This window comes from Ostrinia furnacalis, unplaced genomic scaffold (genome assembly GCF_004193835.3).
Source record: "Ostrinia furnacalis isolate ACB-3 unplaced genomic scaffold, ASM419383v2 OfSCF2997, whole genome shotgun sequence".
NCBI classification, from domain to species: Eukaryota; Metazoa; Arthropoda; class Insecta; order Lepidoptera; family Crambidae; genus Ostrinia; species Ostrinia furnacalis.
The window spans coordinates 462,345-486,711 of NW_021133236.1; the positions used below are offsets into that span (position 1 = coordinate 462,345).

At 36.0% G+C, this 24,367-nt stretch overlaps 2 protein-coding genes across 2 annotated transcripts in view; one reads left to right on the forward strand and one right to left on the reverse strand.

The window, feature by feature from the left end:
- Nucleotides 1-6,210, reverse strand: part of LOC114356905 (beta-3 adrenergic receptor) — a 37,326-nt gene extending 31,116 nt beyond the window's left edge. The window contains exon 1 of the mRNA XM_028310290.1: nucleotides 5,958-6,210. Coding sequence (XP_028166091.1) covers nucleotides 5,958-6,092 — 135 coding nt within the window. The 5' untranslated portion in view covers nucleotides 6,093-6,210. The remainder of the gene's footprint in view (nucleotides 1-5,957) is intronic.
- On the forward strand, nucleotides 516-3,412 carry LOC114356904 (uncharacterized). Its single transcript, XM_028310288.1, has one exon. It carries the CDS (start codon nucleotides 877-879, stop codon nucleotides 2,758-2,760), a length of 1,884 nt encoding a protein of 627 aa, XP_028166089.1. The 5' UTR covers nucleotides 516-876; the 3' UTR covers nucleotides 2,761-3,412.
- Nucleotides 6,211-24,367: the final 18,157 nt, after the last annotated feature.

Here is a 24,367-nt window from a genome sequence, read left to right on the forward strand (position 1 = left end):
ATCGTAAAAAATATTGTACCAATTTGATCGACCTACATAGGATATCACGTTTTATTACTTATCCCAAAATACTAAGAAATTGTATTACTTCATCCCTGGAAGGGTCTGTCGCATTTTAATCTTCTTCCAAGGCGCTGACTCAATCTAAATTCCCTAAATTCCGAAAATATTAAGACTCCGCGAAATACCGCTTCTGTTCTACCTTTAGTACAAAACAACATAGAATTTATATTGTTTGCTTTTCTCGGACTCGGTCCATTATATTGACCCTTTGCAGCCACAACTGCGGATAAAACACCCCCATTAAGGAGATAAATTCTCAACAACATGGGGGGTGTCTTATAACTAGTGTTAGTACCCACTTATGTTGAAAAGTTTCTAGAGAAGTCTCCGAAGGATATATCATACTATAATAGACTTTAGCACTCTTATTTAAAGGGCTATAGAGCCGTGAACCCTATCCGTGTCCCTTACTAAATTTAGACAACAAATGTAGAGTCTGCCGTAATTAGGGTTACCAGATGAAAAAATCAAAAGTCCGGAGAAAAGGCCTGATTTCCATGGAAAAGTCCTGAGATTTTCTACAGATGAGAATTTTCTCTCAAAAACGTATTATTATCGTTGTATACGCGTTTTACGCGACGCGTTGCAAGCTTGTATGTACATCGCACTCAAAACAGCGGGGTGGAGGGAGGAGGGGGGCGCCCGTCGCCCCGCAGCGCGGTTGCCGCTCGCTCGGTCGGTCACTCAGTCAGTTCGTCTTGCGCCATTGCGAAGGTTGGATTACGCTTCATTGAGTGTCACCACGGGACGGGCGAGCGAGCGAGAATCGGAGCTGTTGGATGGATTATCCATCCATCATGGATACGAGTTAAAATGTCTTCAAGTACCAAACGACCACGATACGTGTGTACATTCACAGATACTTTAAAACAAAGATTTCCGATTATGAAAGATGGAAGAGAACCTACCGAAGTGTTTTGTTCAATATGTAACAATCATTTTTCAATTAAGTTCAAGGGAGGTGCTGATATTGAAAAACATATCCTAACGGAAAAACATAAAAAAAATAGTCTGACTGTTTCAAGTAACACCAAAATCGACTCTTTATTTCAACCACAAAGTTCTGGACTGACAGACCAAATATCCGCCGCTGAAGCCACTTTAGCTTTCCACACAGTGAAACATCACCAGTCATTTAAATCTATGGATTGCACCAGCCAACTGGTTAAGGCTATATTTGCCGATTCCAACACTGCGAAGAGTATTTCTTGTGCACGAACGAAGACTGAGGCCATTGTAACGGGCGTGATATCTCCGTGGGTAATTGAACAGGTACAAGTCTCATTACAAAATGTCAACTTCTTGGGCGTTTCCACAGATGCAAGTAATCACGGTGCTGAAAAAATATTTCCTATTATGATACAATTCTTCGACTGGCAAGAAGGAATTAAAACCAAACTGCTGGATGTGCTGAGCACACCCAATGAAAATGCTAACACTATAACAGAGATAATTAAAACAAGCTTGCAAAAGTACGACTTGTTGATGAAATGTGTATCATTTACAGCAGACAACGCTAATGTTAATTTTGGCGGAGTAAATCGGCAACCGGGACAAAATGTTTGGACTAATTTAAAAAACTTTCTGGACAAAGATATCGTAGGAGTTGGGTGCCCAGCGCACATACTACACAATTGTATTCAACATGGCACTGATAATCTGCATATTGATATAGAATCTGTAGTAATGAAGCTGTTTAATTATTTTTCCGTATACACCGTACGCACGGAGGCGTTGAAGGATATCAGCGAATATATAGACGTCAATTATCAGAAACTATTGTTTCATAGCAAGACCCGATGGCTTAGTCTGTTTCCAGCGATCGAAAGAATATTGAAGATGTATGAACCGTTGAAGCAGTACTTTTTATCTACTCCTGGTGTACCAATTACTTTGAAGAACTTTTTTGAAAATGAACTCAGCGAAGTTTATTTATTTCTTGCTCACTCATTGATGTCAATATTTCAGACGAAAATTGAAGACATCGAAAAAGAAAACAATTCTGTTTTAGATATTAAAAGAATCCTCGAATCCACACATGAAATTTTAGTTGCACGAGCGAACGCAAACTTCATGCCACTTAAAGTGCGAGAGTTGCTGGCTAAGTGCACTGCGGAAAACCAAGAAGTTTTCAAGCATGACCTTAAAAATATGTATAAGACTTGCGTAGAATATCTGATCAAGTGGATGACGCCTTTAGATGATTTCAAAGTCTTTAATTGGTTGATGCTGAAAAAGGGCCAAATGATCGACTTTGATCAGATTGCTTTATCAATTCATTATCTAAATGGAAAAGGAATACACATAGATGATGTGAAGTTATTCGATGAAATTGCATCTCTGAATAGTTTTTTGACAAAACAGGAAGAAGCATTTTTTGACGTAATGCTTCATGCGTTGTGGGCAAACATTTTCAAGACAATAGGTATTTCACGATTGCCAGAGATACTGCGTATTTGTCAATATATATTTGCAATAACAGCTCAAAATGCAAACGTAGAAAGAGTTTTTTCTATCATGGGAGCTCAATGGTCGAAAGAAAGAAACCGACTAAACGTGTCTTCAATTCGAGCTCTACTTTTAGTTCAATATAACTTGAAGAGTTTAACTTGTGAGGCATTTTATAAATCAATAATCAAAGAAAAGAATTTACTTAAAAAAGTTTCTTCAAATATTAAATACGACAAAACTAATTAAGTACCTATTTGGATAAATAAGTATTGATTTTACCTGCAAATGTTAGTAACATTATTTTTAAGGATGATTATTGAAGATGATTATTTTTAGTTTGTTTTACTTTGATAAATAAGGATTGATTTTAACTGCAACTGCAATTGTTACCAAAAGAAGATTGTCTTTAGTTCGTTTTACTTCGATAAATAAGTATTGATTTAACTGCAATTGTTACCAAAAGAAGATTATTTTAAGTTTGTTTTAAATTAATACATAAGTATTGATTTTAACTGCAATTGTTACCAAAAGAAGATTATTTTAAGTTTGTTTTAAATTAATACATAAGTATTGATTTTAACTGCAATTGTTACCAAAAGAAGACTGTTTTTAGTTCGTTTTACTTCAATAAATAAGTATTGATTTTAACTGCAATTGTTACCAAAAGAAGATTATTTTAAGTTTGTTTTAAATTAATACATAAGTATTGATTTTAACTGCAATTGTTACCAAAAGAAGATTATTTTTAGTAGTTTAATAAGAGAGATCTTTAAAATGTAACCTGTATTTTATTAAAAATCCTGAGATATCACTAGATTTGCTAAATCCGGCCGGAATCCTGAGAAGAGTCGAAAAATCCTGAAATCTCAGGACAAATCCTGAGATATGGTAACCCTAGCCGTAATAAGTAAAATCGGTAAAATTACNGGCTGTAAATGAATTCATTGGCAACCTTGCAGGGGGTGGCTCAGACCATCATTATGAACAACTTTTTCTATGGGACCAATGCTAATATAAAAAATTCATACAAAAATTGATCACGAAAATAAAGTTTTTCATAATGATGGTCTGAGTAGGGTTGCCAGGCGTCCGTATCTCCCTCACATGTCAATCGTCACCGTCGCGTCGTTAGCGTGTACCTGGTTTTTATCTGATTTTGACAATGATTGTAACAATTTTAAAGGTGTATGTCATTCAATCGACATTTGAGATGAGAGATTGATGCGATACGACCCTAGTGTATTGATTGATTGTATAGTAACAAATAAATAATTATTGAGATATTGTAAATATATGGACTTTTTAATTATTTTTATTATTTGTGGTAGCATTCACTGCTTCTGCATTCATTATAATTGAGGAGTGTCTATTCAAAAGGGGATATTTACATTTTTATTATTTATTAAACTGAGTATGCAGTCTTGTTCTTAGTGCTGAATACTCACTTTCGTCACTTGAATCTTAATCAAAACGGGATATTCTCCCAAGTAAAGCAGCTTCAAATATGAGAACAGGATATTTACACTTACAAAATTAGCCGTAATAAGTAAAATCGGTAAAATTACTCGATAAGATTGCATCTTGGTGATATAATTATAAAATTTTCTCTAACAATATTCTTTCATAATGTAGTATAATTTATTTCATTTAAATAAATGATGCAAAGAAATAATAACCTTCTTTTGCGAATCTCGTTAAATACCTAGTTTATAGGAAAACATGAAATCATTGGTACAACTACCACGCAACTCGTTGTGATTCAGCAAACAAAATGTAATAGGCATGATTTTTATGTGGCTTAATATATTATTCCCCTCAGGAATACTGTTTTCCTCTTAAAATGGACGCACAGGGAAAAAAAAGTGTAAAGGTATTAAACTATCCCAATAAAGTACGAGTAAAAGATTGTTCTCACTTGACGTTTTGTGAGAGTTAATGTTACCTAAATGTTCACAAAAGTACAAGGATGAATCCGAACGCCGAACTTCATGAACTTCAAGTGAAGTTCATGAAGTTCGGCGAATAGAAAACGTGAAAAAAATACAAAAGCAGGTACTTCTACAAACATACTCGCTCGAACAAATATTTGCAACCTTATTGAGGCTATTTACATAACCTTTTTCAATTACAATGAATAAAATATAGCGGGCATTGGAAATCTTATCTCAAACAAAAGTTCACTGCAGAGTTTATAATAGCAACACTTGATTTAACTGAAACTGCTGAAACTCCAACGTCTTGCAAGGATATTCATAACTATACAAATGAAGTGTTCTCCAAATGTAACCTTAAGTCTTGGTAACAAGGCATAAGCGCAGGCGTAAGTGATTATACAGTTTACTTGTACTGCAAGAAGTAAGTAGTTCAACTGCGTACATAACTTATACATAAAGCTATTTGTGTAGAGTTTTGCTGAGGATACAATATTTTCACTAACTACTTACCTAGGTAAAATAAATAAATAACATGACCAAGAAAATCTTACCAAAGTTTCTATTTAGCTAGATTGTCATTGTTACATTTCAAAAGTTCACGCGCGTAATTTATAATGGTTTAAGTAATGAGATAATAAAATTTAGTAACCTAGTTCGTTTTTAAAAACGCAAACGTGTCGTGATCTTTATTGAATCAGAATATTTACTCTGAGATGCGACTCTTAACGCTAAAAATTAAATAACTATATTTACTTTATTTAGAAAAACTTTAACCGCATCCGCCCCCGCCCCCGCTTTTGCGTCCGCCCCTGCATTTAACCCGCTGTAAGCTGCTTGCTTATTGGAAGCACAAACTATATTAAACTCTCTCAGTGATACTGTTATCAATTATTTTGAACTTCACAGTTAGACAACCGAGAGTATTCACGTCTGGCTTGATACAAGAACAATGGGTAACATGACATGTTAACGTATCATTCGGAGTGTAAACCCTGAGGATTATCCTATTAATGCGATGTTTTGAAGCTTAACATACACACTCGTACAGAAGTGAATGACGTGACATTACAATAATATGCGCGTTCCAAGCGATTTCTACCTTCTACTAATATGGCCCTACTTTGTGTCTTAACGTACCTCCCTCATGATTTTTAAAATATTGTACTACAATTCTGGTAATAGCATTTCCGATTCTAGTCGAGGATGTAGCGTGGGCAGGCCTCCCACTAGGTGGACCGAAGATCTGGTGAAGTTCGCGGGAGATGCCTGGATGCGAGTGGCACAGGACCGGTCTTTGTGGAAATCCTTGGGGGTGGCCTTTGTCCAGCAGAGGACGTCTTTCGACTGAAACGAACGAACTTAGTAACTAAAGACAACAAACTCACTCATCCCGCAGATATCGTACAAGGCAGATAATGGACAAATGCGGACTCCATTTGCCCTTAACAATCTAAATGAAATGTGTGTAGTTCAATATTTAATGGTATGTAGAGCTTTTGGTAACCTTACCTGTTTAGTAATGACAATGACGAACAGTATATACGCGTTGAGCAGCAGTCCGATAGCGGAGATGACGGTGACGGCGACGCTCAGAACCAGCGTCACCGCTTCCTCGGCCCGTGTCTCCGTCCCGTTCATCTCCATACGAACTGGCTGGCTGTCTCGCTCGCTCCTCACGCTAGCCGGTGCATGGTCGGTGTCGGTGTGACGTCACCTCACCGCCGATGCCGCGCTCCATCGCATCTTTTGTCGGGATCTGAAAAGAAAAAGCAGGAAATATTATTTTACAGTCGATTAAAACTTCAGGTACTGTAAGTATAACTTGAGTCTATAACTATCCCCTTATCGCCTGCTTTACTATTGACCTACGGAAACATAGATAAAGAAAATAGCCCTACAGTATATTTTATTTAAGTTTTTTTGGTTTTTACAGAGTTAAGTTTGCGTTAGTTGTAAAAATATATGTTTATTGTAAATAAAGATTTTCCTACAGTGAATTATCGAATTGCCGATTGTTCGTCGATAGTTGGAATCCTAACACAAGCTAGTATATTTTAGCTTAGCTGGGGGAGTTAAAGGGACTATTTTCTTAACCTTTCAAAATTCCGAAAGTGCTAATTAATCTGATTTAAATAACGAATGGTAAGTAAATAATAGCACCAAATAAAGTATGCATATTTTAAAGTGTTTTGTTTTCCAAGGAGCACGAGTAACTACGACGTCAAGTAATGGAAGCAATAAACTTATTGAGTATTGAGTCATCCATGCCATGTGCTTTCACTTTATTGACCAAGTTTTCAAACATCGATCACATGTACCTAACCTAACAACCTAACCTTATCATAAGTCCAGCTCCTATTTCACGTGTGCCATGACCTTATCTCATCCCACCCTGATTAATCGGCAGCGCATTGAATAATTTATGTGGCCGGCAGCCAGGTGTGCTTTGTTGTTAAAGCTTATTAATGCCAGTCGGGGCAATCAACCGGCCAGTCTATTGTAACTGAGATCTCGATTGGACATAAAGATATTATTGTAAATTCTAACAGGTTTACGAGGAAGGACTTCATAGGGGTAATTAAAAAAAAAAGTAAAAAAAAAAATACTAGCAAAACAACATAAGATATATGCTACGAGTATTTTTCCGTAGAATTCAGAGCTTCGTAATTCGATGTTGATTTAATTAAGACACCCACTCCTTGATTTGTATATGTCACCGTAATATTGTAAATTCCGTCAGATTACAATATAACGTAGTTAAATTACAATCTAACCTAACGTAACCCACTGTTAGTTTACAATCTCACGCGTTATATTATAAATTGACGGAGTTCACAATTTCGCGTTGACATATATACTCATTGCAATATAAATGATTGACTGATAGCAATAGAGACAGAAAGCTCTCGAGTGCGACCACATACCCGAAGGACACGTTGTAGAATCCCTAGAGGAGACCATTGACCGATAACTATCGATATCGATAACTATAGCTGCATGCATTGTCTAGAGAGGTTACATATTAATTTTAATGGTACTTTACTCGTATTGCCGTCAATTGGAGTCATTTAGGTAGTCTCAGGTGTACCAGTGTTGCAGACTAATTCGCTTTATGCTAATGAACCACAAACAGCTTAATGCTGTTATAGCTGTGAGCCAACAATACTTTTAGATTTATAATTGTATTCAGATGTAAGTACACACAGCTTAGCAGACTAAAATTAAAATATTTTGTAACAAAATAGTAGCTAAGAGAACTTTTAGCTTTTCAGCAACAATAATACACTTCATTTTATTCGGTATTATTAAAGATGCAAATTCTGAAATTACTTGTGCATAGTAATAGCTACCCTCTAACGTTGGACTCACTACAGTCTAGCCAAGCAACTAGCTAATGAACCAGGGTTTATAAGGTCCCATTAAGGCCTTAATCCCAAACACTTTCAAACAGACAGTTGCTTCTGTAAAATTCATTCCATTGAGTGCTTCTACTAGCCAACAGTTATCCTGCATATTCCATTATAGGTAAGGCCTTGTCAGGGCGAATTCTACGCGCGTAGAATCATACGCGCGTTGGCGAGATACTAGTAGCCAATACATTGCGTCCACAAGACACGAGCAAGTTGAAAATTCGCGCGTAAATCATGTCATACATACGAGTAGGTACGCTCGTGTTCGCGCGAAGACATTTGCGGCGAATTTGCCCTCCTGGACAAGGTCTAAAGGTAGTGATGGTTAGAAATCTATAGTAACAGTACTATAATAGCAATAATGTAACTCTATCTGTAATATCCTGTAATGCATGTCCAAGCAGCCTCACCAATTTTAATAACTTTCGAATAAGTAGATTATTTTTTGGAAATGTTTCTAGTAAAATATTAAAGGTTTTCTTATCTTAAAAATATGAGATGAAACTTTTTACGAAGAACCATTTTCTAATGATACGAATAGCTCTATGAAAATTGATGTTTATGCTCTTGGTAATAAGTCAAAGGTTTTTACTTGATTTTGAAGCTAACTGTAATATTTTAGTACTATAATCTAAATTAAAAGGAGAAACTGACTGGACTTAGTGACATATCAACGCACAGCCTAAATGGCTAAAGGCACTTGAAATTTGGAAGGGACGTAGCTTAGGTACCGTAGAGGTGCACTAAGAAAGGAATTCCCGAAATTCACACGGAACGGGAATTAGCGGGAAAATCCTTTAGTATGAAAAATCTAAACCGCTTAAGTTAGACGCTTGAAATTTGCAGTTACCTTAGTAAACTTAAAGCTTAGTTACAACAGGATATTGCAAAATTCCCACGGAAACGAGAGTTAGCGGGAATAAACATTTGTATGAAAAAATCTAAACCGCGTAAGATAGATGAAGGGGTAACGGGATCCACGCGTACGAAGTCGCGGGCAGCCGCTAGTAGCAATATAAGATAGGTACCATGTTGTTTCATTTCATTGTAGTCTCTTTAACTACCTAATTACTAGTGAATTTCAGTACTTAAGAAGTAATGGTCTTAGTTTCTCTTTAGATCCAGTATTACATTGTGTATAATATGTTAAGTCATAGTAGGTAATACTATGTTGGTTTACCGCAACGAGGAACGAAAGAGGGAATTAATTGTTCTTGTTTGCTCTCGCAAAAGGTAGGGTTAAAAAGTCTTCCAAAAAATATTAGAATCTTTTGGGCAAAGTCCTTTGACTTTTTATAGGTAGGAGGTTTTATTCAGGGTGAATAACTTAATAAAGTTAGAAAAACCTACAGACACTTTTCATCATTTTATTAGGGAGATAGATTAAAGTTTGGAGAAGGGCCCTTAAATTAACACGGATGATGTTGTAAAATAGAAGTTATGGGGTTATGTGGATGTATCGTATTTAGAATTTTGAACCCAATGAGGGGTGTTAAAATGTTACATGTACACATAAGGTATTAAAAAAAAACCTTTCATTTCATAAGGCTTATAAAAAGCACTTTTACACCTCCCACTCGATGCACTCCTATCACAGCTTTGAGACAATATTCTGAGAAGAAGCAGTATAATCGTAGCTGCCTTCTAAAAGTAGCTATTTAAAAATAAATAGCGAAAACAAATGTCAAAGTGAGGTTACGATGAGCCAAAGTCATAGTTTATCCTGTAGTGATTACCTACAATTATTGTGATAAATAAACCAAACCATTCGATTAACCTTTAAAACTATTTCAATTTAAATGCCCTAAAATTTTAAATACCTACAGGGGTGATCATTATCTTCATTTGGAATCAGTGCCCGTAAAGTAATTGCGGTTTTATTACAAGATAGTTTCTTTTCGTAATTAAAATGTAACCGAGCAAAACCTTCGTTATTAATGATTTATGGTCGGCCCAGTGTTAATTACACAAGTTTGGGGTGTGGACTTCCCTTTGCCTTTTCGTCTTATTTACTTTTCATTCTCAGTTTACTTTTGGGTCCAGTTTTGTTTTAATTGGGACATCTTTCTTGCGATACTTTCACATTTACTATGTCATTTGTTTTTTCGGGTAACTACAATCAGTTTAACCTTTTATCGGTACTCTTGGCTATGCACTTGATCGTTTAGCATTCACCATCAAGTCCGCCAAGACTTCTAATGCAGTCCTACTCCGCGCAGAAAGTTACCTAAATCACCTGATCTACACTGACCCTGATGCATTTAATGCACAATCGGCCACCAAAATGTACACTTTTTCTTCTTTCTTAATCTTTTATGTGCTACTTTTATGTAACTAAGTACTTTCCTTTTTGACTTCGTGTGATCTTCATTGCAATAAATGTTTTAAAGAATCTTTTAAAAAAGTACGTAACGGGCGTCAAAGGTAAGGCCATACTGTGCCCGCATACTTGACGATAGCGTATAACGTTTGACTATGTCATTTCAAAGGGACTACGTGTATTGTGGTGTCAACAATTCTGGCAGTCAGTTGTATCCCACATGCATATGCCGCAGTGTGCTTTGAGTTGGCTGCCAAATTTGTCTTTGAGTAAGTACGAACAATAAAGATCATGACTGTGATATGCAATCTGCACATTAGACTAATGACCACCTAGATTTATGTTGCAAAATCACACCATAATCCGTGTGTTTTCAGACATGAAACAAAGTGATTGTTATAAAGTCTGCAGATTAGGGCTTGTTGTTATGACAGTAGAATTTGACATAGCCTTACTTTTAACTTGGAAAAATGAAAACAGTAGGAATGAGTTGAGCGCTGGTGGACGTCCAGATTGTTAGGGTAACGTTATTGCAGAGTCACCAGTTTTAACAGAACTTACTTAGATATAAAGTAACAACAAACATAAACCCAAGAATAGGAAACCGATATCGGAAAGATATCAGCGGGCCAATATACTTCCGGCGAACAATAAAACAACACTCGCACATCGATATTAACCACCAAATTGATTCGATAAAAGTCACCCTTATTGTTATTCTATATCGCCCTGTTGCTTTGTATGGCGCGAGTCACAAAAGAACGACCAAATAATAAGAGAGAAGTAGATAAATTATCTTAACGAAATTATGAAACCATACAAATGGCAATTGATTGTCGTTTTTTCCTTTACAAGATGGGAAGTTATAAAAATTTTTCTCCATCCATTAAGAGTGTTTACGTCTAGCGTGGCATGTCAAGTTTAGGTAATTTCGATGCTATTTTTATTCACACTAAAATAATTATGACTGTGTGCGTNTTTAAAAACAATAAACAAAACGCCAAACCCTTACAACATTTAATATCGAATTTAAACTTACTCGTAGGTACTCTTTGCGCTCCAACAACGAAATGCGTTTCTAGAGTCACCAAGGTTAAACAGACGCATATTTTTATGGATCTAGCCTCTTAAATTAACAAAAACAAATGTTCTGTTAAAACGTCACATGAAAATTACCTAATTTTCATGAGGCCACCTATTTGGCCTCATATCTGGTTATTTAGGCTTGGGCCAAATTCCGTGCCGCTCAGTATTCCTAGGTATTTATTTATGTACGTATTTATGGTGGTTTAGAATTAAATTTTCTAACTGTGATGAATAAAGTAATTTTGGTGGATGTTGCGTACTTTTTATTTCGGTTACAAAGACAGTTTCTTTAACCCAAAATCTATGCATAGAAAGTGGCAAATGAATACTGATACTAATAAAAGTACCTGTTTTAAAAAGCTCTATCACATCAATTTACATTAATTTTTACCTAGATTTCTCGCTAAATTAGATAACTAGATATCGCTACAGGAACGATAACTATACCTACAGATGTGAAGTGTTGCTGCAGTCTAATTTCTCCTATTTAAAGCCAAAGCCTCGAAGGCATGAGTGAATAAGCATCTCGCAGTCAAGCTCACTCCATCATAGATCACATCTCTACCGCTTGGGTGGGATTTTAATTAAGAGCTAGCTTTACAACTTCGAAAAGGAACTACCTAGTTATCATTTAGTAACTTTCACGGAGATTATCACTAAGCTGTAGGTATATATTTTCCATCGCCTGCCATGTGTCAAGGTTTCTTCAGTTTAGAACGGATTTATTATTATTGATAGGAATACTTTAGTAACTCTACAAATAATCTCTGAATTTGGGCTTCATCTTCGCAGATATGATGGTGTATCTCTTTGTCCTAGTGTAATGTTAATTAAATACGAGTATTCCTTATAAAATTCCATTCAATAGTACAAATACTTTCAGTTGCATCTACCTTCTTTGTACAATACAAGAAAGTAACTAGCAAAAAGATCACAAATTCGATTTAAAACACTTGAGTGTTACAGGTACTTTTTTATATCTCTTAACATGGCTAGATTCTTTAAAATCTTTGGGGATAATTGGACTCTCGGTCGTTTATCACAAAATAAACTACACCGAAGGAAAGATCTAAATTCTTGTCAATAAATAGAAACTATTTTTCTTTAACTCTACGATTACACTAAGAAACTATTAACCACAGACTTAATAGGCAAGTAAATATCAAGTATAGTCCGCTATATCAGAATATTGCACGAATTAAGGCGAATAACATTGTCAATTTCTGGCGCGATACATAGCTATAACTATATTTTGACTGCAATTTTTGGATTTCTGAGATAGTTCCGTCTCTACTATTTTCATGTTTCAAAAATCTAATTTTCTTTCCTTCAGGTAAAAACAGTGCAATATTTCAGTGAACTGGATAGCTAAATCACTGCCATTATCACATTATACATAGTTCCATACTAGTTAAAAGAACTAGTCCGCAACTAGTCTAGTTATCTGAAAATGTTAAGGGTTAGCAAAACCCCGCGGCCCCAGGGCACAGAACAACCGAACAACCGCGTCGGCTCCGATGACGTGTTATTGCCGTTATAAATTTTCTTTACGATCGATATTAGTCCGCAAACCCGTTCGTTTAGTCAGAGCACTTGTCGGTTGTCATTTTTAGATATAATCATGTGAAATTACATGCTTATTAAAGATTTTCACACGTAAAAAGTTCCTTTTGTGCGCCAATCGAAAAGCGTTATTAATACCTACACATTTGCTACCTCCCATCTTTGTGTACAGTCAACAGCTTATCTGACTTACGTTTTTGTACCAATTAATACTTAAGATGAGATGCCACAGTGTTAACCCTGATGTGCCATCGTGAAATCATTACTAGGTATACGAGTATAGAGCGTCAGCGTTCATATAGACTTTGATAAAAAGTGGCTTAGCTTATTGTGTGATTTTAATGTACCTAAGCTATAAAATTGTTTTGGCTAAAAATGTACCAAAGGCTGCAGCAAGTACTTCAATATCAAACCTCATATTCTTCTTCAATAAACTTTCAAGAACTGCCAATTGCCTATATGCACCGCACACCCCTGTGATCTATGTTAACAGTTAACAAGGATACAAAGATTTATCATCGGGACGTCAGAAATGCTATTGCGGTGCTGCCTGAGTCGCCTGTGTCTTCTATTCCTAGCCTTGATGAGTTTTACGATATAGTAAATANAGCTGAAAATCAGTGTGCCCTTTTGAGGGTAGTGTTTATTATACTGAGCTCTTTGCTTTTTGCATCGCTGCGGCACACATCAGTCTGACGCAGGGAACTATTTTAAACGCTAGTCATCTTTATCTTATGTTGTTTTGTCACTTTTGTTCGTTCGTTCGTTCGTTCGTTCGTTTCAGCCGAAAGACGTACACTTTTGTTATGTTGAAATTATTAATAACCTGTGTAACAAAATACCAGTGGTGTCACCTAGTGTGTTTCTTGACTAACTAACTTTATTTCGATATTGAATTGAATTTCGATAGCAACTATACCTACATAATCTGTGTGTTAAAAGCATTAAAAAAAGTGTGTTACAACAAATAAACAGTTTATCTATCTATCTCACGCCTCTTCCCGATTGGTAGGGAGAGGTCATTTCCAACCGCCGNGTACGAGTATGTAAATACCTACTAGATATTACGGTACTATACATATACATAGGTACTAGGTAGAGATATGAGCTACGAGTAACTAGTGCCACCAAATAGACTTTTTTTTGTTGTTTTCGTAACTAAGTCAATTTATAAAAAGAATCGGTGAAGTTTCTTACTTGCAGTTCTTCAGTCTTTACTTTAAAAACTTTATGATTTCTGATGTTCTTATGGAAAAAGTAGCTTTTTAAGTAGACTTTGATCAATGTCTGCTTTGCAACTAACAATAAGATTGTAAAAAAATAATAGAAGTTATTCGATAAGTATTCGGCATCCCTTACGCAAGTTTTACTGTTTTCTTTTTGGCCTTATTTAGAAGTTAATATAAACTTGCAATTGGTGATGCCTCTTAGTTTTTTATCTTGGCCACGAAACTAGAAAGAAATAAAGAAAGAAAAATTGTTTATCTGGTTTAAACATACGTATTTTACTTTGCCAAAGTTACTTAAGTAGAAACTTTAACACACTATAGTCTATCGCTCCGTGTCTGTAGCGGAGGTATTTTCTTTTCAAGATAGATGGTGACAGAATAGCTAAGAAATCCTTTATTTTATTTACTACTCTTCTTCCTCTTACTGTAACTGTCAATAAGTAGAAATACAATCTAACTAGGTACGAGCTAAATAAAGCTGAAGAGTTTGTTTGTTTTCTTGAACGCGTTAATCTCAGGAACTGTTAGTTCGATTTGAAAAATTATTTTTGTGTTGGATAGCCCATATATCGAGGAAGATTTTAGTCTATATAACACTACCTTACAGCCAATAGGGGCGGAGTAGTAAAGAAAAATGTTGCAAAAACAGGAAGTTGCGGGCACAGTTAGTATTCAATATAACTAAATAAATTAAACTTGCTCCGAAGATCCGTAGCAAAGGAACAGTTCTAACTGACGTAACTTTGGCTCGTAAAGTTGCTACGTTAAGTCGCATGTTTCTGGTCAAATCTTCAGCTGTAATTACTCTATTAGAGAACTCGGAACTGCAGAAGCCAAATTACTACGTTCGTTTGTTCATTTGCATGTTTAGTTAGATTTTGTTTACTTTATAGCTCAGAAAAGCCCCACTTTTTATCTGTTTAACTTGATTTTTCAGTTCCATTTAGAATAGAACGAAAAGTAACTTTTAGTATAAAAATAATATATTTTTGTCGCCACGAACAAGCAGTTACATGTGTTTCTAGTGTAGGCTACACTAGAAACATGCCTATAGTGTAGACATAAACTACGTACAAGACAAGTAGACTTGTAAACAGTAATTGAGGTAAATAAAAATAAAAGGTACCTAGTTTTTGTGTTAAAAGACCCCAGATTTATAAATTAGATTAGGATTCTGTTCGTTAAAAACTAACATTTAATAGGTAGGAGGGCTATAATATGAAGGTAGGTATAATTATGGAGAGTAAGATTTGGGCAGTTCTTTAATTTACACTCGTAGTATAACAAAGTTTGCAAAAATTATGTAAAAGAAAGTACCTATTGCTTACTACAGCGTCGAATTGAGAACCTCCTCCTTTTTTTGAAGTCGGTTGAAAAGGTATGATTGTTGGCTATCTCAACAGCTATCTCCAAACAAACAAAATAATATTCCCGGTACATTTTATTACTGGTATAGTAGAAAAATTGTGATAAAAATTACAAAACATTTTGAAACGTCTATAATTATATTTTATCACTTCTTGATACAGAAGTAGAGAAATGTTGATGAAATGAAAATTATTTTAATTAACCAATAATTTACTTTGTTGGTCGCAAATGTAGCCTAGTACTTTTATCAGTTTCTATTTCACCAAAAAAATAACTAGGTTTAGAAACATATTTTTTAAATGATGCAAGTAATTTAATTTTAAATTCCCTGATCCTAGTGATGCTGTTTTCACCACAATGCGTGTTTGAAAGTCCTTTGTTCTAGTCCTAAAAATAGTATTTATTCCTTGTTCATCCAATTTCACAACTGAAATATTATTTCGCATCACTTGTCCATTGTATTCGAGTCGCGGTAATACGGATTTTATAATTAAAAACGCCTGTTAAACCTCCCAAAAGAAGATTAACTATATCCAGCCTTGGAGTGAGACCCTGCGACTGTTCAATATTCATGTCGGGAAACGAGGTGGTCGTTAAGCACTACCAGTACCATATCACTGGTTCTCGAATTAACTACAAGGAGAACTCGATTTCGGGAAAATCATTATACTTTGCATAGTTAATTATTTTCCTGAAACATGTTTTTTTTTTGGTAATTAAATGCATTCATCAAATAGGTAGAGTCATTGATTACTTTCATGACCTTTGATCGAGATTATTTTTTTCTATTGATTCATTGCAGAGCAAATCAAATGAGTAGGTCATCTTCATAGAAACGCACCGAGCGCGGTTTGTATGTGAGCGAGCCAATATTACGTATGCGGCGCGCACGCACACACTGACAAAATTCGGCGCAACCACGACTGGCTCCCCGCTAATCCCCGCAAAATTTTGTCAGTGTGTGCGTGCGCGCCGCATACGTGTTGGCGCGCTAGTATACAAACCGCGCCCGTGCGTTTCTATGAAGATGACCTACCTACTACTTTGTATTTACTCTGTTTATTGTCTATGCACATTGCCAACTTAAACATGTTTGAAAATTTAATTTATAAGTGAACAATGAACTTATAAGGGAATGAATGAATTCTTATTTTCTCTGTTACAAATAAAATTAGTAAACAAAGTTAGAGATTTAAAAGAAAACCTTTTATAAGTGAACATAAGTATGTTTTACTCGTGATATCTCCTACTAATCTAGATTTTAGGGATTATAGCAGTAACGGCTCGAAGATACCACCTTAAAGCTAAAAACTACCCAGAGTCGTTAAAGGTGATTTCATTAAAGCTCTGTATGAGCTGAGAAAAGCGCTGACAAAACTATCTTGTATCCACCACAAGAATGTAGGACTTGAAATCCATGACAATGTGTTGTTACAAATCGTTACAGCAATAACAATGGGGATGTTGCCTGGGTCAAAAAGCAAGAGTTTTAATTAGTCCGTCAGTTAACTTATCAAAAAATACTCTACACGTATTTTTCACTTTTTCAAACTAATGAAAATTTAAAGAGATAAAGCGCCCCAAAGTTCATAAGAAGAGGCCCGTGACGTCAACGCTTGCTTAAAAATGCCGCACGTTGTGACGTCGTGCGCAACTTCAACGCACCATAACTATGTAATTATTTGTTAGATTGACAAATAAAAATATATGTGTCCAATATTTTTTGTTATTAAACATTACGGACTAAAAAAATTTTTTTAGGCAACTAGCCTATTACAATTCCAGCGGTAGTGGTCCCAGTGTGCAGCCACAATAACAGTTCTTACGTACTTAGTACCTCTCCGGCACTGCGATTGCCTGATAATAGCCGCGGACAGCCGTTACCACCGCCACAGGTGATTTAACTCCAGCTAATGTTGATTCAACTTGAAAATTAATTCTACTAGGTTACCATAATCCTTCCCGTTCAAACGCTCACGGCAAAGGAGTTTCCAGGAATACAGGGTGTAAAGGAACGGTTGACAATTATTTTAAAAGATACTCTATTGTTTAGAAAAATCAAATTGTTTACTACAATATTCATGAAAACTAAACATACAAAACTCGAGACGTTTTTAACTTTCTGTATGTCTCATTTTTAGTCAGAATATTTTGTTAACATTTTCCAAGAAACTGATATTCAGTAGATTATAATCCAGTATGACATGGTGAGTTTAAATTAATTAAAAAACCTTACTATCTTCAGGGAAAAAGACAAAATTAATTCGGGAGATGTGATCTGAATTTCATTGTATTTTTTCTTGTTCCATACACCCGGTATTGTCACAGTGATTTTAACGATATACCATTACGTCACGCGAAGTAGTGGTATTCACGTGCTAATGTCGCCTCTTTATGGCCTGCGTAACAAAGCTCTTTGCCTCACTCTGGCTTTAGATGTATAAAGTCAGGTAGGTATTCTCAGTTATCTCAAAAAGTGAAATATCACGGCAAAAATTTAATTTCACTCGAGAAAGATCAGGTAGATACTTTGTGTACAATATTACTCAACATTTTTAGTGCAGAGCAGCAGCAGCATGTTATTACTCAGAACCGTTCGAATTTAATTTTATGAAATGCAAACATATTTCGCATTTTCCGTTATGCCAGGAGATTAGGTGAAGTATAATTTAGTCGGCGGATAGCTTCGTGCGGTTCGCGGCGGCGTGCGAGCAGACCGCAGCCCGCGGCTCTTCACTTAATTAATGTTTGCTCCAATTATAATGGGACACATAAAAAGTTCCACATTTTTTTCTCAACTTCGCTCGTAAAGCAGGATGTAGGTACTTAATCATACCTGAAGATTTCTCAGGAGGCCACATCCCGCCACTCTTGTAACGCTAATGCTCGCGCCTTTTAGAAGTACCGCAAACAAAGACGCAGCGCTTGCAAAAACGACGTCTTCGGTTCGCCGATCGTTATTCTTAAAACTTTTTTGCTTTAGAACTTTAAAACAAATTGTCGAGCATCCAGGAGCGAGTTTGGCGCTAAAGCGATAGTTTCCCCAGAAGGAGCGCCTGGTGATCCACGCCTTAAGCACTTCTCGTGATTGCAACCAATAACGCTTGTTTCGACAACAATGAATTTTCAATCACTCAGCGCGAGCACTCGCCGCTTTATCAAAATATTGCTTAAACAGTTGGCTAACTTAAATTTGAGGGGCGCTTCCGTCTGTGAAATATTGTTTATTAATATTGAAGTTGGATGGATGCTTTGAAGATGACGAGTCTATGAATTGATTTGAGACTCGAGAAAATTTCATGTTTCGGAAGAGTTGAAGTTGTTTCCATAACAAAGCTTCAAATTAAGAGTGATGAAAATCAAATCACGGGCTCACGGCAGGTACCTACGTATTTGGTACAGTCAAGCAATAAATCCTGAAAGTTTCTGAGTAGGTAGTCTAAGCATTCGTCGTACAGTGAGATGTGTTTCGAGTAGGTGAGGGAGAAAAAGAAAAAGTGTTCGATTGGTAAGTTCAAAGCGAGGGTGTAAACGACCTCCATCGGTATTTTCGCTGGAGAGCAATTAGTGGTGTGGATATACATCGCTGAGGCAATTACACCGCTGGCTCGAGCCACCAGCCACGATTACCTGCCTCTTTGACACGGGAAAGAAATACCAACTGAATCAACCGTACTTTATTGTTGCCGTTAAAACGGTGATCGATTTTATCTTTGAATGTTGTAAAAAATTTAAGAAAATTTAGATAGTTTGACTAATAGACTACTCGACTGTGGTCAGCTCGACTTTCAGTTTTTCACTCGCCTTCGTGAGTAGCAAGAACTAAATACATATTATATGCGATCACCTCACACAATGACATAGATAGGTAAGTGGATAACGTCAGATTCTTATGTGATTTTACTAGTACAAGTAGTACGCCAATACATGTTCATTGTTCACAGATTAAATAGGAATCTATAAAAGGATCCAATTAAGAGCCAAAATGCAATCTTGAGCAATATGGCTTGTATTGAAACTTGCGTTTGACATAGACATGCTAGCAGACAAACGTCAAGACGCGAGTTGAGCGGCAGTCGATAACAGATTTGTATGGACGACAGCACATTAACCCTAAGCATAGTGCAGTCTTATCATATTGTATTACAGGCTATTTTGCAACTAAAATGAATAGTCTGAATCTGTGACGTTGACTGTACCTACTTGCATCTGTCATCGTAGATTTAGCTAATCCGAAATTCGGATAGATTCCGTTAAGATTCGATTGAAATAAAACTAGTCGTGTATTACCGGCAACTTCTCGTCAATCAGTAGATACAGAAGTTTTATATGCCAGTGGGCAAGCTCTATATACAAACAATTATTCTACATTTTAGTAAAATAACTTTCCTCAAAGCTAGAAATGAATCAAATTCGTACCATAACTTTCTCAAACGTAAATGTAAGTACTGAAATTGATACTCCAGCTGAACTATCGGTAAAGTTGGGTCTCAATATTAGCACAGGCCACTCTCCAAAACATTAATGAAATGGTATCGAACGTGTCGTGTGTTACGGCATTCTAATAACACAATCGTTTAAGAACTTTTGATCAAAGCCCTCCAAGCTTTGCGAAGTAACTTTGTTTTTGAAAAAGTTTATGTTGGCTTTTAAAGGATTTTAGGGTTGTATTTTAAGAAGCGGTATAAAGTAATAAAAATACAGAATTTGAAAATGTTATGTAATATTTAGCTAATACTTTAAAGGCTTATGATAATTTTCATCGATTACATTGGGTTCACATCAACATCGTCTCAATGTCAATCAACTGTTTTCACCGCTTCTAAAGTTCTAATCAATAATTCGTCCTAAATTGGACTAATTTAGTTCTTTCTTTTTTGTTTTTTTAATATTCATTTTGTATGGTGTGGAACAAACAGCTTCTTCACAGATTCTATCTTATTTCCAAGTGTAGGAGTGATTTTAACCTTTGATGCGTCGCAACTTTCCATTAAATAACATAAACAAACATCGTTATAATAGATCTTAAATCATTAATGATTGATGCGTCAATCCCACAGTTCATCTGACGAGATACGCATCAGCCGACAAAAATCGTCATCGTACCAGAGGGCTGAGTTCCTCCGAGCATGAGGAATGTGCCGCTCTGACAATGCAGCATTCTACGACTGCACTGCACTGTGCCGAGCGAGCCTCTGTAGCGGCGCAAACCGTTCAGACCGGCTCAATAAAATGGTATTGCCAGCTTCAATACTTCCGCACCTACGTAGGTATGTTTACATGCATTTTAAGCACGAATAAATAGAGTGCATTGCGACTATTGCGAATTCAGCGAGAACGCTCGACTACCTATCGAGTGCTATCTGACGTAATTTCGAATACTTTTACAGATTCAATCGAGCTGAAACGGCAAACACAACTATTGTAATATGCTTTACCTTTATTCCATCGCTTGGTGCTGAAATTCGCAGCTCAGTTTAGTTAGAACTAATGAACACAAATATTATGCATGCTGCATTGCATGCTTTATACCTTGCAGTGGGTATGGCATCGTATTCATCATTTACCCTGAAGCATAGGGAAATTACATTCAGGTGTGTTACGTTATCATTTTAGTACTGTCCTGTAACGTTACATTACAATTTAAATGGTTTAAAAAGAGGATTTCGATAAAATATGGGGCACCGCAACAATTAAAATTCAACTTCAAAAGACTTCGCTCATTATGCTTCATTACGCTTTGGGATATTTTGGGAGTTTATTTTAATTTTGAGCCGCATTTATCTCATTATTAATGTGAAAGATTGTCTACTTCGCCAACTTTTATTGCTATTACTGGTCGGGAAATGTCATTTAATTTTGCTTTCCGCGTTTGACAATCTTTTAAGAAAAATGTTAATAGACTAAAATTTTCACTGAACGCATTTCCTTGTAGGGACGAGTAGATATTGTTTTACAATATAAATAGTGCACCTTTTAGAAATAATAATTTGGCCAATAGGTTACTATTCTTTATATAGGTCTTTATATAGATTTGTTTAATGTTAACTAATTAACACATACAGACTAATAACATTGATATAATACACATAGAACTCTACTTACTGTTATGTACCATCTACGTCACCTATGTTTTACAAATAAATGATTTTAACATATTTTTTAAACATGATGATTCAGAGGACCTTTGTTACTGTAAGACCTACGCACTCACGCGTTACCTCCAATCTGTACAAAAACACATTTGATCATGTTACACAACATCCCATGGCTTTGTGAAACGAAAACCGTGTACTGCCTCCTTGGGGACGGCTCCTGCCGCCCTCTAGTAGACTGCGAACATGCACTGACACAAAGGGCTTGATGGCGAAGACACAGCAATTCACTTGCCATCTTGGGAATGACTAATTTTAATGGGGTGACGTGGTTCAGATTTGATCTGCATCTAATGATATGTAATATGATATTTTGTTTTAGTTGTACATTTTACATTTATTTAAATCAATAAATATTTCTGCTATAAATTGTTTACCAATGTATAAAAAAGGTGCGATCAAAAACGTCATCCGTCAGCCGTCCACGCAGCCGTAAAAAGTTTTACCGCGTTGCAAAATGGATGCAGCCGATTGCCGCGGCTATTCCTCATAACTTCCCCACTTAGGTATAATAAGCTTGACTTTTAAGCTAAAAAAAGTTTCTTCAAAAATGCGTATCTATAAAAGTCCGATAACGTATTCCATGTATAAAAAAGGTGCGATCAAAAACGTCATCCGCCGGTCAGCCGACTACGCAGCCGTAAAAAGTTTCACCGCGATGCAAAATGGATGCAGCCGATTGCCGCGGCTATTCCTCTTAACGTTTGAACTTCCCTAGTTACGAGTAGATTATGTTATGTATGACATTATATGCTAAAAACACCGTTTCTTCAAAAATGCGTACCTCTAAAAGTCCGATGACGTATTCCATGTATAAAAAAGGTGCGATCAAAAACGTCATCCGCCGGTCAGCCGTCCACGCAGCCGTAAAAAGTTTCACCGCGATGCAAAATGGATGCAGCCGATTGCCGCGGCTATTCCCGCACGCACGGCCCGCTGCCTCCTCGGCTATTTCCAAACGCTACGGGTTGATGCTGAAATATTTATCATCCGTGCGTCGGTACAAAGGCTTTGCGGCGCCATCAACTTTGTGTGGATATTTGACAAATAAATTTGGGGAATAATGAGGCTGGTATCAAATAATTAATAGCAAGCAGAAACAAAATAAAGTGTTAGGCTTAATTTTAGGAAAAAAACGTTACTAATTATATTCCTTATTTTTAGAACTCGGATTATATTACTCAGAGAGTCAGAGGCGAGAAAAAGGTTGTTGGCTTTCTATACAAATATTAACAAGATGAAAAGGTAAGGGAAACTATTACAAATATAGCACGATATTTATTTTCATTAACGTTTATTAACGTGTACAGTGTACAGTAAAAACCTCTTGCTATTATTATTTATGGGTGACTAAAATGTAAAATTATGTTTTTCATTTTTTTAGTCACCCATACTAAATATCTAAAATCTTCCACGTCGTAATTTTTTCCAATCATGATCCTGAAAGCGGTAAACAGTTTCAGCGCTGCAAAATTAATGCAGCCAAATGCTGCTGCTATTCTCTAACACTTTGTGACGTATCGACGGGGCTATTTTAAACAATGTTGGAACTAATTCAGGGATGACTAACTTTATTGAACACTGAGACTTTGACAGTCTGTCAGGAGCTCAGAAGCAGGGTAATAAAGGGACATGAAAAGAGTTACTGCTGTTCTGTATCAAGGTAGATATCAAGCCCTTCGAAGGATAAAATGGGTCGCAGGTATATGTAATGTATATCTACTTATAGGGGTGGGTCTTTAACGTACATTTATCTAGGTTGCTTTATAAGCTTAAGACATAAAATAATGATGATTTGAGTACTGTCAAATGAAAAGTAGGGGAGACCTAGGAGAGTTGTGACAGAGGTGAGTTGTGACAAGGACGATTTCTCCTTACTTAATATAGTTAGGAAGCTGGTAAAAACGCTTGTTTGTCGCTTTTAAGACGCTCTTCTTGACTAAGTACCTGCGGGCGGCGCAAGAGGTACGGTTACGTAAATATGACGTCTGTGTACAAAAAAATGCGAAAAGTAAGTTTTTCTTCAAAATTTTATTTCAATTTATATCATGTTTTAGTATAAGTGCACTGTTGTGTTATTTTTTCTCAAGTTGCATGGTTATTCAGGTCTCAAAATGTAGCACTGATCTTTTGTGTGCGCATCGTGTTTAGAAAATAAAAATTATTATTCGAACCAAGTCGTCATTTTAAACACCTAGGAGAGTTGTGACAGGCTGTCACAACTCTCCTAGGCTTACTTAATTTTTCTGATGGGCCATTTCCACGATGGTTTTAGATGTTTGTTTGTGTGTTAGTAGGTTCATAATTTGTATAATTATATGCTGCTACTTTTTTGATTCAGAATTTTTAATATACATAAAAGCCATATAAAGGAACTGCTTGCTAGAGTCGAAATCTAGGACCTGGCTTATGAAGTTATTAGGTTAAGAGGTAAAAGTTTAAGATAATGTTGCGAACACTTACACTCTAAACTTGTCAAGATATATTAAGAAGAAAGAGGCTTATCAAGTAAACCTAAAAGGCGAAGCTCCGTCTATGGATTATACCACCGCGACTATTTTATTTTTACAGAAGAGGAGGAAAATATATTAAATGACTATGACTATAAATTAGCTAAAAAATATAATAAAAAAAATTCAGTGTCGTGGGACACTGGATTTTCAACATCCTATGTCAACATCCTATAACTATTTGTTTTTGTTGTTTTAATTGGTACTAAAGGATGACTAAAGTACTTTTTTGCTAAAAAAATCAATATAAATGAAATACAATGCTGTCACAACTCACC

Bases quoted from the DNA above. Each gene is read 5' to 3' on its own strand.
- LOC114356904 (XM_028310288.1), top strand. From the start codon at position 877: ATGTCTTCAAGTACCAAACGACCACGATACGTGTGTACATTCACAGAT.